This window comes from Didymella exigua (assembly GCF_010094145.1).
Source record: "Didymella exigua CBS 183.55 unplaced genomic scaffold M421scaffold_45, whole genome shotgun sequence".
In the NCBI taxonomy this organism is placed as follows: Eukaryota; Fungi; Ascomycota; class Dothideomycetes; order Pleosporales; family Didymellaceae; genus Didymella; species Didymella exigua.
The window spans coordinates 13555-30855 of NW_022984819.1; the positions used below are offsets into that span (position 1 = coordinate 13555).

A 17301-nucleotide genomic window follows, 5' to 3' on the forward strand; every position below is an offset into this window, starting at 1 on the left:
GCAGCAGCAGCAGCCTGATAGCTCTGAAACTGTGCAGTATTATAGGCCTGGAGAGCAAGTTGCAGTCTCCCTTTGTATGAAGCAATAAGTTGTGATGTTGTTAAGACATACTGTGAAGTGCGGAGTTGTATTGGTCTTGGCAGATTTTGTTGCGGTGCAAGTCGGTCCGACAGGCCTCGATTGTCACCTCAGTTGACTACCTTGGACTAGCACGTCTCAGGGCATGTATATATGGTCGCCCCCTAGCTAGCAAGCAACTCAGCGCAGTTTTCCATCGATATACAGCGGCTACGTTTGCCGCAACAGATTTTGACCGGTTCGGTGATATGACCGGCTCGGTGATAGAGTACGTTACTTGCTATAAAGATGCAGGGGAAGGACCTGTTACAAGAGAATAACGTCTAACATACAACAGTCTAGGACAACTGCAACACTACACATTTTACAGACGCGTAGCCAGCGCAATCCTTAACTGCTTTATAATTGCTAAGGCAGTTTGTTGCTAACCTCCACATTTAGTTAGACTAAGCCTGCTTACAGCAATGCCACACCACGAACGTTCACTTCTGCATGGGCCTAATAATCTAGATAGGCTCTGCTGCTACGTCCATACTGTTAGCACAGTATGTGACAAAAGGCAGAGAGACAGCAGGGCACTTGTGGAGTTTACTTGTGGATATGTGCACTAAGTCACGCAGACATTAAGACAACAAGCCTGTCACACATATGTGGTGTCACAGCATACTGTAGGCAGAGTTTGTAAAACATAAACAGCAATAACTATCATGTGTTGCGGAGCAAAAAGTCAACCTTTTACTCCCTTGAGTAAGTTCGTCTTAACTGTGACACCCCCCTCCCCAGATTGTAGCAATAGCGTAGAGCTGGTAGCTTTTCAAGGTTTTCTGTACATGTAGGTCGTGACGCAACATGCCCTGTATATTCTGCTCCACACATCTAGCGTTCTACGTCTGTGCCCTTAACATCCCCTTAACATCTGGCACTTAGCTTCTCAGCTCTCTTGCGCAGTGTTCTTTGGCGTCTTCTTGCCGGTAGTGAGGTGTCAGGCTCACTTGCAGTCACCCACCTTCCCAGCAGTCCACTGCAGACTTGCATAGGCAGGAAGTAGCGTTCCTGGGCTCATAACTGTTGCGGAGCAAAATGTCAACCTTTTACTCCCTTCAGTAAGTTCGTCTCAACCGTGACATGATGGCTATTTACCAGCCAATTCGGGGGTGCTAATGTCTGTACATTTTGTCTCCTTCTTGGCTGCGACACATTTAAATTTACCAAGTGTGTTAACGTTAACGAATGTGTTCATCTATGTTCAAGCAAAGCAGTTAAACGATTTAGGTAAGCGGACATCGCCTAGTATAAAGATTAAATATTTTGATAGTTATGGAGTATTAAATAATAGCCGCAGACCCCGATCATGTGTTAATATTGCAGCTTGTTGTGACTCCTAGCGTTTGAACACTCGGCGACGCAAGCCTTCGTTCCACCCGTAGACCAGCGCATTGGCTAAGCCTACGAATTGTGTTGAGGCCTGCAAGGCAATTAACCATACCGGTGACTTCCCTCTCGCCGCTTCAACAACGCGATTCATAATTCCCGGTATCCAAAGGATGATGTACATGAACGGATACCCGTTCAAGAGCAAAATGCGCTGAATCTCTTTCTTCCGCGACCGTCGTAGTTCACCGCTGCGCGTGGTTTCCACCCCACCGCTCCGCGTGACGTTCGTTATCTTAGCGCTCGGGTCTTTAGGCGGGACTGACGGAGGGCAAACACCTCGATCATCCACAAGTGCGGCAGCGTCGTCGTCCCGTTGAGGTGAAAATGCGTCGTAGTGGCGGTCTTCCATTACGACGGGATAGGATCGGGTCGTGGGTTGCTCGAACGTGCTATTTGAGTCCCCATACATGCGATGAAGTGACACGTGAATCCAGATGTATACACCGACGGTGGAGATGAAGATGGCTATCCTCCACATGTGTGTTAAAAGGTAACGCTCAAGCCGAAGTGAGGGTTTGATCCAGCACCAGTTGCCACTGACAGGACCATAAAACGAGCGTCCGAGAGCGGTAAAACCTGCAAAGGTCAGTAAAACTTCGTTTGGTGTTGCGAAACCTTTGACATCATTGTCAAGACCCCGAAGATGAGGCTGCGCTTACTTGTTATGGTTCCGGGTACCCAGACAAGCACGCATAGTGCGGCCGCTTTCCATGCACTCGGTTGCGACACGATGTGGGGTGTCTTGATGGTAATGAGGACAACAATGGCTATCGCAATGATGGAAAAGTCCACTGTTTGCACGGTAATCTGACCGAGCCAGCCGTTGAAGTTGCAGGCCGGGCCTGGTTGCAGCTTGCGATCAGCGCGAGTGAAGATGGCAATCCCAGAGACAGAATTGTTGAATGCATTCAAGAAGTCTTCGATAACGTGTCAGATTATATTCGGCAAAGAACGCCACCATCGGTACTGAGGCCGCTGGCTTACCTGCTACAAGGAGATTGACGACAAGAGCATGACGAAAGTGTCTCCGATCCTGGTAGAAGATGTGGAAGACGAGAACCGTGAAGGAGGCGATGGCTGAACTGAGGCTCCCTACGAGCGGGGGGACAGAAAGAACAAGATTAGACATTCTCGTTGTCAAAGATTAGACGAGTACATGTGGAATTACCGTGCATCGGGCAGATGCTGTGGGCTTGCCGATTCACTTAAGGTGGTTCAAACAGCATCTCGAGGGTGGCCAGCTAGTCGCAGCACAGTTCGTGTCACTGTAAGTCTGAAACCCCTTTAGGAAGGCTTGCGGGGGCGTAATACGAGCCCGTAGTGGCCTTTTCCAAGACTTCGGGTGTTCGAGTCCTCCAGGCCGCGATGGGAGAATGTCACTGATCGGGCAGCATCCGGGCAAATCATGAAATAAAGCCAATAGCGCAGTGCTCTTAGTCAGGGTACTAAAACGCGAGATCTACGAAAGCGATTGATAGCTGGCGTCGTAGATGTGATGCGGAGAATGCGCCGGCGAGATCAGCCGGGCGTCCACTACCGAGATACGCGAGCTACTATTGCGCCACAACCCATGAAAAAATGAGCGTGCGTAATTCGCCGCGAGGCGCTAAGGCGAATACGCCTGACCAAGTGGCAGATGTTTATCGCTGCTGCTCTCGGCGCCAAGGCTATGGATAGCACGTCAAATATACGACTGAAGCCGGTCGCTAGTTTGCTCTCTGCGGTCGATAGTTTGCTCTCTGCGGTCGCTAGTTTTCTCTCTGCGGTTGCTAGTTTGGTCTCTGCGGTCGCTAGTTTGGTCTCTGCGGTCGATGCCGCATGACCCTCTCCCGATCGGCCAAAATGAACGGAGTAGGTTGCACTGTCGCGCCGGAAAGAAGCGTTGCATTTACTGTTTGTTGATTGCCATTGATGGTTCACTCTACTTCTGTACTAGCTACTGTATCCCGGTATGTGTACTGGTAGCCGCGACCGCGCACCAGCTCGGGTAAATGCAGCTCTGGGCTATCCACATGTTCAAGACCGGGAGCTTTGCCGGACAGGCTTTTTATCCCCTCATTGCTATCCACACCGTGCTTCCCTCTATGAGCCGGACCGGAAGCCTGCGGTCGCGCTCGTGCTCCCGCTCGGCATTCTCCATGCAGGTAGGAGAGATGAACAGGCGTGATTTTCGATGACAGTAAAGAGTCGGGAATGCCTCCACGCCCACCGCCTGGATCTCTCGCTTGCATCCAGCTATTGACGACAGTGATTGCGCTCATGGCAGTGGCGATGGCGTTGTCGGAGGTAGTCCGCCAAAATCTACTCGGTCATGAATTTGGTAATACCAAGGCGTTATTCGTTGTCTATAACTTGTAAGTCTTGAATACCTACCTGTTACCTTTAAAACCATTGGACAGAAACATAAGACTAGCCCTACTGGGAGATACATTAACCCAAACCTCTCTTCTAGAAGCACTAGTTTTCGTGTCATCCAAAGTCCATCCGGCACCAATCAGTACAGGGGCAACCGCTAAACTACTATACTCAGGGGTATCTTCGCATCGCGAGTATCGACATTAGAACTACCTAATCCCCTCTATCGTTATTGGAGCGCTGTCAGAAGGTGAATATTGGAGCGCTGTCAGAAGGTGAAGAGGACCGACTGTCAAGCACCGTCTGTCAAGCACCGTCTGTCAGCATGTGGTCGGGTCGATCAATCTGCGATCTACCCTAACATGACAGGGCGTGCGACAACGCATGGTCCGAGATGGTAGGTCAATGTAAACGTTTACATGGTCTGTGTCTCTTATCTTTGTCTGGCTTTTACCCTCGTCATCGACCGGGATGTCGAATCTTTATGCACAGCTTTGTTCACATCACCGGGCCCGAGTATCGCGGTCGCTGTCAGGTTACAGCAGCTCAGTGTTAACCCTGTCTCTCATGTCTCACAGGGTGTTCGAAGACCTGGAACCCTGATCGACACCGTGCTGCACTTTTCGAGCTGTTCGTACTATGAACGAGAACGGGTTCAGCCACGGGTGAATCCAAATCAGGGGGGTTACTGTAGAGCGAGGCGGTACTGTAAGTGAAGGGGGTGCTATAAGTGAGGGGGGTACTATAAGTGAGGGGGTACTATAAGTTAGGGGGAACTATAAGAGGGAGTACTATAAGTGAGGTGTGCTATAGACGAGAGTTTACGGTAGGCAAACCTTGTCCGCCATACAAGGGAGCATACCGGTAGTTGGCCCCTGTCAGCTCTTCAATAAAGTCCCAAGGGACCGCCTGTGCGAGCGGAGAAGCTTGTAGGGTAAGCTTGGCGCCAAGTGCCGCTGACCTGGAACCGGGGACCGCAATCTTTACGAGACGCTCAGGCCAGTTGAGCCCCTGTCTCCTTGTTCTTGGAACCCTGTACCGTGCCCTGCATGAACGCATGTGCACGCATGGTCAAGGGTCCTTTACACCTCGGCACACAAGATGACAAGATAACTAGTCGGCGAGGTCTGGCTCGGTACGACTCGCGCCCCTGGTCGAGACTGGACGCTATCTCAGTTCACGCTCACACCGGCAAAGTGGAGGGCTTCGAAGTTCTGACAAGGAGTTTTCGAGTCTGTGCACAAAGGCCAGCAGGATATTGGTAAAGGCAGACATGCCATATTTCAACTTCGCGTTCTACATTCCTCTTCCGACTCTTCAAGTCGACTCAAAATTGACTGTGTATGTCTTCTAGGCGTAGATTCTCTCGTTGTTTATTGGAGCAGTGTTGCTGTCGGACGCTCCGTCGTTGATCTGTTCCCAAGCATCTTTGTCACGCCCGTGGCGCACAGTAGCGAGGCTGAAGCCGACATCTGTGGAGTCGCGACCTTTTGTTTGGCGCAAACTGGGACCTCGGGTGATGAATGTTGATGCATGGCGCTTACTGTTGGGATCCGAGCCGCAGGCGCGTCTGTGCTGGAAGAAGTGACGTATTGCTGGGATTGAGCTTGTAAAACAGCAGACGCCCGTCTTGACGCTGGAGCAGAGCAAAACCCAGACCGCCAATTCCATCGATCTTTTGATTGAAGCAATAGGCCGGAGAGGAATCCAGACAGACGACTTGATGGTCGCCAGCGCGACAACGTAGACCAAAATCTCGATCAAGCGGCACTTGATGGCCACGGACTGTGGCCAGGCATTCAGATCTTTGATTCTCCTGCCCAGGCCGACGAGAGATCCGTATATAGCTAGGCCAGTGACAGAAATGTATGCAATTTTGGAGACGTTCACATTGTCAGGACTTGGCAGGCCCCAGGCGATTCATGGTTCTCACTGTGAGCATGCCGTCCCGACGATCATGAATCCATGCTCCAACCCGAGAATTTCATCTTCAGTCGAACGTGGAGGTTCTCAGCGACACAGCAGTGATTGATGCAGCGGAGAAAATCAACGAGGTGACGATGATCGCAAGCGGCAGTCCATGCGGGGCGATCAGCCGCGCGGAAGGATCGACATCCTTCGATGCCATCTCGGCTGTGAATCCGGGGTAACAATGCAGAAACACGACGCGAGCTTGTGCGAAGCTGCGAACAATACATTGTGGATGGCTCCTTCCCTTATACTGCCTCCCGATTCCGGCCGTACGTCGTATCCACACTGCCCAAACTGCAGAGAAGATTGCTACACATGAGAGTCAGCCCTCCTACATGCAGTTGGACCCGGCGATATGATCTGGCAGGGAATGGCGCCCCAGCCGCCCGCTAGCGCAGCGCTAGCGCACAATGAAAAACGAACACGACAAATTGTGTCTTGTTGTCGTCATGGCATTGAGCACAGTTGTCGTCATGGTGGTGAGCATAGTTGTCATGGTGTTGAGCATAGTTGTCGTCATAGTGTTGAGCATAGTTGTCGTCATAGTGTTGAGCATAGTTGTCGTCATGGTGGTGAGCATAGTTGTCGTCATGGTGTTGAGCAAATGTGCCTTACCAGTCTACGCCTGAGCTGCGTCGATGACATGTTCCACGCCGACTCGGAAAGACGACAATGAACCCTCCAAACTCCAGACGCCTGTTCGTCGCCATCTCAGCACGGGGACGGCAGGGACGAGCCATGGACGGTATTGTGAGCGGGTGGGATACGAGGACGAGCCATGGACGGTGTTGTGAGCGGGTGGGATACGAGGAGCGTGCCGCCGTGGCCCAACAAGTCGTATTGCAAGTACCGGGCCCGTGTGAGATACGAGGACGGATGAGCGAGTAGGCGCGTCGAGATGCCGCCAGCCAGGATCGACACACGCAGCAGCTGGCAAGGGGCCAGGGTGCTGCGGGGCGTTTTGGTAGGTAACAGCGATGTTGCGAACCGGGATTGTGGTGGTAGCATGGTGTACGGGTTGCATTGGTACTGTAGCGAGGCAAAGATGTAGGGGGTAGACGTAACATGGTGAGGCGAGGAAGAAGTCTTGTATGCATGGTAGTGCTCCTGCGATGCTCCTACAATGCTCTACAATGCTCTGCGATGCTCTTACAATGCTCTGCGATGCTCTGCGATGCTCTTACAATGCTCTGCAATGCTCTGCAATGCTCTGCAATGCTCCTACAATGCTCCTACAATGCTCCTGTAGTAGTGCTGCACTACTACTCCTCCCACTACTAGCACTCGAGTCTGACGAGCCCGGACAAGTGCTACTCGACGTCCTCGATCTGCAGACTCGCGACACTCCCCTCCAGCGGCGCGGTGTGCGCCTGGGCCAGCGCAGCGTGGGTCCCCGCCCCCTTCCGTCTTCTCTTCTTCCTGCCCGTGTTGTTCGCCGACGTGAGCGGCGGGGCGTCGCGGACCCATCGCGAGATGGCCTCGGCGCGCTCGGTGCTGATGGGGTACTCGCGGGTCCGGTCCTGGGCCCAGCGTTTGGGGCGCGTGGGGTCTGGCCTGTCGCCGTGACTGCCGTTGGAGACGCCGGTGGGCACTGTCAGCTCGTCGGCGCGCTGCTGCATGGCGGCCTCGGCCCTGTCGTCGTCTCGGAAGCGCTTCTCGCGCGCCCGCACGGCGCGCTGGAAGCTCTCCTCGTCCACGACGCGCTCGTCAGCGAGCGCTTCGAGAATGGCCTCGTGTTTCTGCCGCTCTCGCCGCTGCTCCTTTGTCTCTTCCTTTTCGCGTCCGCCGCCTCTGCCAGCCCCGCCCGTCCGTGCCACCGTCCCGCTCGCCGTGTGCCCGTTCGGAGTGTCTGCAGGCGGCGCAGGCGGCCGGCACAGCTTCTCCCACGAGCAAGCCAGGCCGATCCAGTTCTGGCCTCGTCGCAGCACTTCGACCCAGTCACTCCGCGCGGGGCTGCGCGCGGCCAGGAATATAGGGTAGCCGTCGAGGAGGCGGGCCAGGCGGGCGGCGTTGTGGGCGTGGCGCAGCAGCTCCTTGGGCGGCGTCTGGAGCAGCGAGTGGACGAGGAGCAGCGAGTGCAGCGCGTCCGGCAGCAGCGGGTGGTAGGTCAGGCATTCGTTCGCCGGGAGCGGCGAGGGCGGGGTGTTGGGCGGCAGAGGATACGGCGGCAGGGCGGACGGGGGAGCCGCGTCGAACAGCTGGTCCAGGGTGAAGACGGGCGGCGGCGGCAGGTCCGGCCAGGCGGCGGGCTTCTTGTAGGGGACGAGGGCGGCGTCCGAGGCCGACTCGTCGAGCAGGCGGTCGAGCCTGGCCTGGTAGTCGTTGCCGGCGTCGGCGTCGGCGTCGGCGCGGGTGTGGGTGTGGGTGTGGGTGTGGGCGTGGGCGTGGGCGTGGACGTGGGCGTGCGAGTGGGCGTGGGCGTGCGAGTGGGCGTGGACGTGCGAGTGGGCGTGGACGTGCGAGTGGTAGCGGCGCAGAAAGTCGTCGGCGGCGGCCGCGGAGAGGCCCGGGGTGTAGTCAAAGTGGGCGACAAAGGCCGTGTAGTCGCGCAGGGCGCGCTTTGCGTTCTGGCGCAGCTGCTTGCGGCTCTCTGCGCGGGACAGGCGGGCGGCGGCGGCGTCGGGCGTCTCGGGCGTCGGCTGCTCGCCGGCGGCCGCCTGGGCCTCGCGCGCGGCGGCCGCCTCCTCCTGGGCCTGCAGGCCGTCGAGGGCAGCGGGGACGTGGCCGCAGGCGAGGGCCAGGTAGACGCCCGCGCGGTGGAAGAGCAGCTGCGCCTCGAGCGAGCTCGGCTGGTCCTCGTCGGCGACGGCGGGCTCGCTGCGCCAGTCGCGGGCGGGGTTGCTGGCAGAGTTGCTGGCCGAGTGGCTGGCCGAGTGGCTGGCCGAGTGGCTGGCAGAGTTGCTGACAGAGTTGCTGCTGCGGTTCTGGTGCGCCGTCCCCGACACCAGCTGGTCCTGGGCCCGCCGGTGCTGCGCCTGCAGGTAGCGGGCCGTCGCGAGCGCGTCGGTCAGGTCGCGGGCGCTGTGGCGGTAGTCGTCGGTGAAGAGGCGCGTCAGGGCGCGGGTGCGCAGGGCACTGGGGTCGGTCGGGCGCTCGGCCACCAGGTCGTCGAGCGTGGCCAGCGCCGTGCACTGCGCCATCATGCGGCTCGGCATCTTCTCGTGGAAGAAGTGCACGTAGCGGGCGTCGCCGTCGTGCGGGCTTCGCTGCAGAACCAGTTGCGCCACGTCCTCGAGCGTGCTCGCGCCCTGCATCGTCGCTACACTCGCCGCAATCTCGTCCAGCCGGTACGCCGCCGCCAGCTTGCCCGTCGCCAGCTCGCGCATGCGGTGCTTGCGCTCGCGGCTCAGCGTCCCCCCTCCGCTGCCCGCGCCGAACCCGCCGCCGCCGCCGCCGCCGCCGCCGCCGCCCACACCCATGCCCAGCGCCGCCGCCGCCGGCCCCAGCAGGCCGTGGTGGCTTAGGTTGCTGCTGCTACTGCCGAGCGCGGCGCTCGACAGCCCGCTCGTGGCGCGCACCGCCAGGTTCGTCGCTTCGTCGACGTGCCGTCGGATCTTCACCACATCGTAGAAGACGGCCGGGTCGATGGCGTGCGGCCGCGGCGACAGGTGGTTGCTGTGCGCAAGCGACGCGAGCACCTCGGGCGGCAGCTGCAGCCACGGCCCGTGGAACGACGAAATGTAGCGCCAGTGCCTTTACACGCCATCAGCATGAGCCCCGCGACCCCAGAGACCCAGTAGTGCCCTGACCTACTTGTTGCGACAGATCATCAGCGCCGACGTCGACGGCTCGCCCGCCGTCTTCCTGTGCGCATTGCCATTGCTGGGCCCCGTCGAGCCCTCGCCGCTCGTCGCGCTCGTCGCGCTCTTCCTCTTGGCCATGGTGTGCCTGGGTCTGTGGTCTGCAGTACACTATACAGCACGCAACGGTAGTGGCCCGCGGCACGCAGTGACGTTTGGAACTTTCGTGAGCAACCGTTCCTTCCTCGCTAATTGCCGGTAGGTACGAAGTGGTTAGCGCCCGCCCGGCCGCCCGCCTTGGACCTTGCATCCAGCCTGTCTCTCGCCTCAACGTCTCGCCTCAACGCCTCACTTCAATGCCTCACCTCAATGCCTCACCTCGATGCCTCACCTCGATGCCTCCTCTCAATGCCTCCTCTCAATGCCTCCTCTCAATGCCTCACCTAAATGCCTCACCTCAATGCCTCACCCTTTGGAGAATAGACTCGCCTGCCGACTTGCCTGACTTTGGCACGATCCTGAAAACACCCATTCCCGAATAGCACGTAGGTTGTGTGCAAGAAGACTTGGCGCGTATACACTGGCTTTCACGTATACACTGGCTTTGACCTGTACACTACACTAGCTTTCACCTATACTCTACACTGGCTTTCACATTCCCAACGGCCGGGAAATACTACAAGTGCCGACTTGCCCGAGTCAGAAGAACTTCAAACGCATACCTGATCCCTAGTCGCTCGACCTCTCCTTTGAGCCGCAAAATCTCGCGGGACATCTTCTCGCTCTCCTCTTGCAGTGCCTGCGTCGCATCGGATGGACTCCTTGCCTCGACTGCAGGGGTACGCCCAAAGTGTTGCAGTGCTTACAAAGCCCGTCTGGATCTGTAACGATTGAGGGGAGAAGCGGATCACGTGTTGTTGGCGGTGGTCTGGTGCTGCTTCCTCATGTTGTTGAGCACCTCTTACCTCCGCTGCATCACCTCTTACCTCAGCTGCATCACAAACACGTCATCAAAACAGACCCCGCAGCGAGCCTTGGAGAGCAAAGATACAAGCAACACGACAATACAGAACAACAATACAGAAAAACAATACAGAACGACACAATACAGAACAACAATACAGAACAACAATACAGAACAACACAATACACTCGTCATGTACATTTGCCCTTGATACCGCAACAGGATCACTGGTGGCCAGGTCGACATCTTCTCTGTTTTCGCGGTCAAGCGCCTCTTGCAGGGCAAGGAGCCCATCTCCTGCGGCGCCGGGAGGGAAAGCTCCGAAGAGATATACCCTCGGCTCATCGTTCCAAACTACCCTGCTGCGGTTGCGTTCTGCGCAAAGTTACTTACGCACAAGCACAGATACACCCCAAACGCTGTCAATGAGATTACAGAAATAGATCGAAACGCAGTCGAAAACTCGTGCACGGCTGGCTGCATCTGGCTGGTTCAAAGTCCTTGTGCCTGGGCATCATTATCCTTGGCAACCTTGTCCAGATGGTCCCAGAAGGTTCCAAGGGATGACATGGCTACGCCGTGGTTTTGGTCGGTGACAGCGGTAGTGAGTGCCTTGACCTGCTTGTTGCGGCAGATCATCAGCGCCGACATGGGCCGGTCGCCGTCGACCTCTCGCAGCTCACCCCGCCCGCCGCGCTCCTCCTCTTGGCTATAGTGTGCCTAGATCTATGTGTGCTTTAGTGTGCCTAGATCTATGTGTGCCTAGATCTATGTGTGATTTAGTGTGCCTAGATCCATGTGTGCTTTACAGTACACAACGTTGCAGTCAGTGGCCCGCAGCAGTGCCCTCCAAAATGATCAACCGTTGGACATGGCTTCCACTTCCACCGGCCGGCCTTTTTCTCACCACGTGTGAAGCGAGAAAAGCGGTAAACTGAGCCCGAATCACCTGTCCATAGCTCGCACGCTCACCACAAGCCTCCATGTAGGTCGAGGCTGAAAAGGGCCTGGCGCTTGAAATAAACAAGGCGCGAGCTCGGGCCATGCGCTCGCGTCTGCTCGACACTTGCCTCAGCATGCTCTCGTCATGGCAGTTGCTAGTTTTCGTCATGGTAGTTGCTAGTTCTCGTCGTGGCAGTTGCTAGTTCTTGTCATGGTAGTTGCTCGTTCTTGCCATGGTAGTTGCTAGTTCTTGTCATGGCAGTTGCTAGTTCTTGTCATGGTAGTTGCTCGTTCTTGTCATGGTAGTTGCTAGTTCTTGTCATGGTAGTTGCTAGTTCTTGTCATGGTAGTTGCTAGTTCTCGTCATGGTAGTTACTAATTCGACGGTCCGGTCGTTGGCATCTGACGCCTCGCTGAAGAGAGCTGTAGCCATGTCGAGGTGGCGAGCCACCACTCCTCCGACGAGCGAAGAAAGGGGAAATCAGTGATCGCTCGGGGAAAGAGACAGAGGGCGATGTACATTGGAAGAGCTGGTCGACGGACGAAGGGACCTACCACCAGACGAGGTGATAGAGGACGGGTCACCCACGGAGACGCACCGGGATGGAATCGAGTACAGCGCACAACTATCGCGTCCGTGACAGCACCCTGATCGTTTGATCCTGTCCGATCCTACGTCCTGGATTGCGGCAGTTTTAGTCTGGACCGTTACACTCCGCACCCTGGCGGCGGTCTATATACCTCGACGCCGGCGGTGTTCTACTTCTGATCCCGAGCTATGATCGAGGCTGGCATGTGTCAGCTTGGCTTAGTACACGGCGTTCATTCACGCCTTCTTAGTCTCTAGCTGCTCAGAAACCTGGAGGCGGCGCTCTCAGCGCTGCGTGTAGTGCAGCACCACGCCAGTTGTCCCCGATCATGTACGCGGCCCATCACAACGGATCATTTCAAGGAGGTGGAGAGCCCAGGCCATTGATGCTACGAAGACATGCGATCGTTGAACCGCCTCGGGCATCGTACAATGCAGGAGACAGAGGTGCCTGTATGCAATCAACACCATGCGGCCAGTGTCTGTTTGGTCTCGCAACCCAAACACACCAGGTGGCTTGGGCAAGTAAGTGCAAGCTCACTTTTTTTCACGCTGTAATCTGGGGCCATGCAAGCCATCCCCGTCACACAGCCAGCTGAAGACCATAGACCTCATCAGTAACATCTGCAACGTCCAGCATCGCGGACGTCGTTCGGCCAAGCTGGAGAAAAGGCTGCGCAAAGTCGGCACCGACTTTCACGCCAGCAAGTTCGGCTCATTCTCGTTCTTCACACCCATTTGCAAGCCGACGGACCGCTTTCCCCTTATCCCGACTTCACTGAGATGCATGCGTGATGGTCGTGGATCACTGACACCTTCCAAAACGGCTAAGCGCTTGCCGTCTCGCGCATGCATGTCGATCAATCCCGTTCTTGGGTGTGTAGCATCGACGCGTTGTCCATAGGATGATTGCAGGTGCTTGCGGCGTCCGCACGAACAAGGCAGCTGGCCGAGCTGCGACTGGTAGATCCAGTGCGTTCTGGTCGCGCCATGCAGCTGTCTTTATCGCAAAGATACGAGCCGCAAGGCGAGGATCGAACGCCAGCATCACCTTCGAAACTCGTCCAAACCGTGCGATTAGCAGCCTTTGTCATTCGCCGTTGTGCTAAGTTGTGCATCTCACTGTCACACACGACGCACAACGCATTGGGGTCAGTTGGAACGGCACCTCCGGTCAGGATCTCGCGCCGACATGTACTGCCTTAGTCCCAGCTGTTTCGATTCCAATTATAGCAAGTCGTCATTTGTACCGCATCGCGGCGTCAACTCAATATGCAAGATCGCCGTCGGGACTTGTGTGATGTGGCCACCACGTGCCTCACGCCCTCTCCGCAACACAAGCTGTTCCAGCCAGTCATAGCGCATGGATTGGAAGTCTGCCAGAGGACCCACAATTGCCGAATTCTACCGCTTACCAGCTGTGTGATCGGCACAACTTGTTTCTCCATCGACGCGCGTTGGAACGACGCAGGTTCCCCGCGGGAGATATTCGACAAGGATGCTTGGCCAATCACCGCCAGAGCTTAGCCCAAAGCTTAATTCGATACACTAGCGTCTGGCCATGACGATTGTCGTCGCGCGGGAGGCTGACGGCAGCTAGCTGTCGCTGTGAACGCGGGGTAAAGCCTTATGGAAGGCTGCTCCCCAATTCCACCAAATCGCCTGCCCCAAGACGGTTGCACGGCACTTCGACAAGAGGAACTCATCGCTTGCAGGACAACCTGGGCTAGGCCCAGCAACGCGTTCTGACAGACTGCATCCAGCGTTGCACTACACCAAAGTCGCCTTGGCTACACTTAGCAATACATGCAGCCAAGCCTCCCCATGCAAATGCCATCTACCTCGCACTCGGACTCCGCCCAACCGACGTGTGCTATTCGCTGCAGACAACCACGCATATCCATCTCCATCTCCCCACTACCTAACAGCTTGCGCCTCTCTTCCACACATGGCAGGTAGACGGTGTTGTTTCAAGCTGTTCAATGCTGCTCACTTCCTATTTGGACGCACTGTTACCGGCACGCTACCTTCCACCGAGTAGCATCGGCAACTTCACGTGAATGCAGCCGCGTACATATACCCTTGCATCATCCTTCGCATGATGGTGTAGCGCTCGCCATTCCTGTAGGTGCGACATCACGTCCACATGCAAGACCCTAGAAGCTCGCCAGCACCCCTCCTTGTAGTGTACATCGCAAAGCGTCTTGACCCTAAACCTTGCGCGACGCAGTCTTGGAGTTCTGAAAAGCATTTATACGGAAGTGCTTTGCACACAGCACTACTTCCCTTCAATCACCCTTCACATCCAAGTGGCCGGCCACCATCATGGATTACTTCAAACGCATGCCCGGCCGCATCTCGCATGCACTTTCCACAGATATCACCATCAACCGCACCATCAGGTATGGCGGCAAGGCCGTCCGGGCAGCGCCCTCAGTTGCAGCGCAGTATCTCGTTGAGCGAGTTCCTGTCGTGCACTGGCTTCCAAAATACAACCCAAGATGGCTGCTAAACGACACCTTGGCTGGCATCACTGTCGGTGTGCTCCTGATTCCCCAGTCGCTGGCATATGCCAAAATCGCCACCATCCCCGGCGAGTTCGGCCTGATGTCTAGTTGGCTACCGAATCTGCTTTATTTCCTTATGGGCACTAGCAAAGGTATGTAGCTGTCGATATCACAAGATCAAGAACTGACCAGGGCAGATCTGTCGACTGGTCCTACCTCTCTCATGGGATTGCTCACTGCGGAAATCATCGCCGACGTACTTCACGACGGCTACTCCGCACAAGCCATTGCTTCGGCTGTTGCCATGTCTGTCGGCATATACTCTCTGGTTATTGGTCTCCTCAAGCTCGGCTTCTTGCTGGAATTCATCTCAGTGCCCGTGCTGAGTGGCTTTATCTCCGCTGCCGCCATCGTAATTATGCTTGGCCAAATCCCCTCACTCTTTGGCGTCACTGTGCGATCTGGTACCGCGAACATCATACACGACATCTTCGCTCAGATACCGCAATGGGATGGCGCGACGACTGGCATTGGTCTTGGCGGCATCCTTATCCTCGTCTTGATGCAGAAGATGGGCCAACGATGGGGCAAGAAGAGCAAGGTCGTTTGGCTGCTAGCTCTCGGCCGCAGTGCATTCGTGCTGATCCTCTTTACGGGTATCTCGTACGGTCTCAACAAGAACAGGGCTGACGATCCCATCTGGGCTCTCAGCAAGGTCAAGTCCAGTGGCATCAGCAACCCAAAGATGCCTGATGGCGAACTCATCAAGAAAGTCTTCCCGCGCTCGATTGCACCCTTTATCGCCGCTGCACTTGAGCACTTGGCCATTGCAAAGGCGTTTGGCAGGAAGAACAACTACGTCACCGATGCTGCGCAGGAACTGGTCTACCTGGGAACTACCAACTTCTTCAATTCCTTCTTCTCCTCCATGCCCGTGGGCGGCGCCATGTCGCGCACAGCCGTCAACTCCGACTCGGGCGTGAAGTCGCCCGCGTACGGTCTAATCGCCGGAGGCGTAGTCATTCTGTCAATCTTCAAGCTCAGCCCAGCACTATACTGGATCCCCAAGGCGACACTTGCCGCCATAATCGTCACAGCCGTCTGGCATATTGTGATCCCGCCCAAAGTCTTCTACGGATACTGGAAGACCTCGCTCGTGGACTTCATCGCCAGTATGCTCGCTTTCTGGCTCACACTCTTCGTGTCCAGCGAAGTCGGCATCGGCTCAGCGGTCGGCTTCAGCATCGCGTACCACCTGCTCTTCGCAGCCTTCCACCGCGTCACCCGCGTCACCTCTCTCTCGGCAGTGCAGAGTTCCACGCCCAAGGTCGTGCCACTCGACACCCAGGTCTTCGCCATCCACCAGAGTATGCTGTTCTACAACGCCTACCACATCAAGAACCAGTGCCTGGATGCTATACAGACGCACAACTCAGGCCAGGTCGTTACTTTCGAGGCAGAAAAGGATCGCAACTGGAGCGTTGCAGGCGAAAAGCGCGCCGCGCGCCTGCGCACCAAAGCCGCCATCATCGACGAGCCGGTGCAGATCCGCATCGTCGTGCTCGATCTAAGCGGCATGCACAACATTGACACCACAGGCCTCACGGCGCTCAAGGATCTCAAGACCGATATCGAGAAGTTCGGTGGCAACAATACCCAGGTCAGGCTCGTCGGGCTCAACGAGAGGGTGGCACTGCGCTTTTCGCGCTTCGGCTGGGTCGTCGCGGGCGCTGCTGATATCGAGAAGAGTAAAGAGGAGCGCAAGAGAGTCACGGCTGTCTATTCGACGGTCGACCACGCGCTTGTTCAGCGCGGACGCACATTCAGTGAGGATGATATTCAGCCCGTTGAGATGCATATCGTGGGCGACGAGAAGGAGAAGGTTTGATAAATTAGCTATATACACCGAATGCGCATAACTCTCCAACTGTATTGCGAATCGTAGGGGAGTCTCGTGCTCGTGCCGTGGTACTTTCATGATTTAACGAGCACCCAGCAGCAGTGGGTACAGCTCGTGCCCATGTATGATGGTGCTGCTTTGAGGGGTGTGAGTAGGCTATGCCGCTTTACTCCACCTTGCGGAACGACGGTCCAGGTGTTCTATTTGGCCAGATGCTGGGCTTATGATCGCCCAATATGGCAGATCGCAACGGAGCTCTGCGTGCCAGGAACATCCACACGCATTGGGGGTCTTGCCAGGATGACTGCAACGAACGCAGACTTGCCTTTGATCAGATGTGCAGTGAGTCCTCGTAAATTTGCTCGTGCTATCATTTCGGCATGGTAGGCAATTGGGCCGGAGTACTATTGGGTGACGTGATATCTCGAGCTGTTGGCGGCGGCTAGTCAAAAGACTACCATTACTGTCAGCTGAAGTTGTGCACGATTCGTCCAAGTACAGTCAGCACGAATAACGTGCCTTGGAGTTTAAGGCAAGTTTGGTGGTTGCAGCTTGCGCGAACAAAGCGAGTCTGCATAATGAAACTTTTCGCAGCTAAAAAGTGGCAAAACATAGATTGCATTACCCAGTACCTCTATGTAACTAGGCTGCTCAAATAAGACTAGGTAACTCTCTGCGACAAAACCTAATTTTCTCACACCAGTACCGCCGAGGTGCTGAGACACTAATCTAAACTTCGTCCGATGTATATCTGAAACCGGATCGCTGTAGAAGAAAGTCTTGAATTGTGGGATCTTTAAGTCGTGGGATCCTTGATTCGC

The 17301-nt window shown here is 56.0% G+C and overlaps 6 protein-coding genes across 6 annotated transcripts; 1 reads left to right on the forward strand and 5 right to left on the reverse strand.

Annotated features, from left to right (window-relative positions):
• Nucleotides 1-1459: 1459 nt before the first annotated feature.
• Nucleotides 1460-2641, reverse strand: M421DRAFT_74040 (uncharacterized protein; the record flags this gene model as incomplete). The annotated part of the gene is made up of 3 exons (XM_033597004.1): nt 1460-2088; nt 2172-2429; nt 2497-2641. 3 exons carry the CDS (start codon nt 2639-2641, stop codon nt 1460-1462), a joined length of 1032 nt encoding a protein of 343 aa, XP_033444081.1.
• Nucleotides 2642-5174: 2533 nt separating this feature from the next.
• M421DRAFT_302860 (uncharacterized protein) lies at nt 5175-5680 on the reverse strand. The gene has a single exon (XM_033589123.1). It carries the CDS (start codon nt 5536-5538, stop codon nt 5218-5220), a length of 321 nt encoding a protein of 106 aa, XP_033444082.1. The 5' UTR covers nt 5539-5680; the 3' UTR covers nt 5175-5217.
• Nucleotides 5681-5838: 158 nt separating this feature from the next.
• On the reverse strand, nt 5839-6546 carry M421DRAFT_425327 (uncharacterized protein). The gene has a single exon (XM_033594053.1). The coding sequence runs from the start codon at nt 6428-6430 to the stop codon at nt 6239-6241; it is 192 nt and encodes a 63-aa protein (XP_033444083.1). The 5' UTR covers nt 6431-6546; the 3' UTR covers nt 5839-6238.
• M421DRAFT_302858 (uncharacterized protein) lies at nt 6258-7041 on the reverse strand. The gene has a single exon (XM_033589122.1). The coding sequence runs from the start codon at nt 6933-6935 to the stop codon at nt 6450-6452; it is 486 nt and encodes a 161-aa protein (XP_033444084.1). The 5' UTR covers nt 6936-7041; the 3' UTR covers nt 6258-6449.
• On the reverse strand, nt 6847-9396 carry M421DRAFT_425329 (uncharacterized protein). The gene has a single exon (XM_033594054.1). The coding sequence runs from the start codon at nt 9255-9257 to the stop codon at nt 7149-7151; it is 2109 nt and encodes a 702-aa protein (XP_033444085.1). The 5' UTR covers nt 9258-9396; the 3' UTR covers nt 6847-7148.
• A 5002-nt stretch (nt 9397-14398) lies between these two features.
• On the forward strand, nt 14399-16468 carry M421DRAFT_74293 (sulfate permease; the record flags this gene model as incomplete). Its single annotated transcript, XM_033597025.1, has 2 exons — nt 14399-14732; nt 14778-16468. The coding sequence occupies 2 exons, from the start codon at nt 14399-14401 to the stop codon at nt 16466-16468; spliced, it is 2025 nt and encodes a 674-aa protein (XP_033444086.1).
• Nucleotides 16469-17301: the final 833 nt, after the last annotated feature.

Excerpts from the sequence above, each read along its gene's own strand:
- M421DRAFT_302860 (XM_033589123.1), bottom strand. The coding sequence starts at position 5,538 with ATGGAATTGGCGGTCTGGGTTTTGCTCTGCTCCAGCGTCAAGACGGGC.
- M421DRAFT_425327 (XM_033594053.1), bottom strand. The coding sequence starts at position 6,430 with ATGACGACAACTATGCTCACCACCATGACGACAACTATGCTCAACACT.
- M421DRAFT_302858 (XM_033589122.1), bottom strand. The coding sequence starts at position 6,935 with ATGCATACAAGACTTCTTCCTCGCCTCACCATGTTACGTCTACCCCCT.
- M421DRAFT_425329 (XM_033594054.1), bottom strand. The coding sequence starts at position 9,257 with ATGGGTGTGGGCGGCGGCGGCGGCGGCGGCGGCGGCGGCGGGTTCGGC.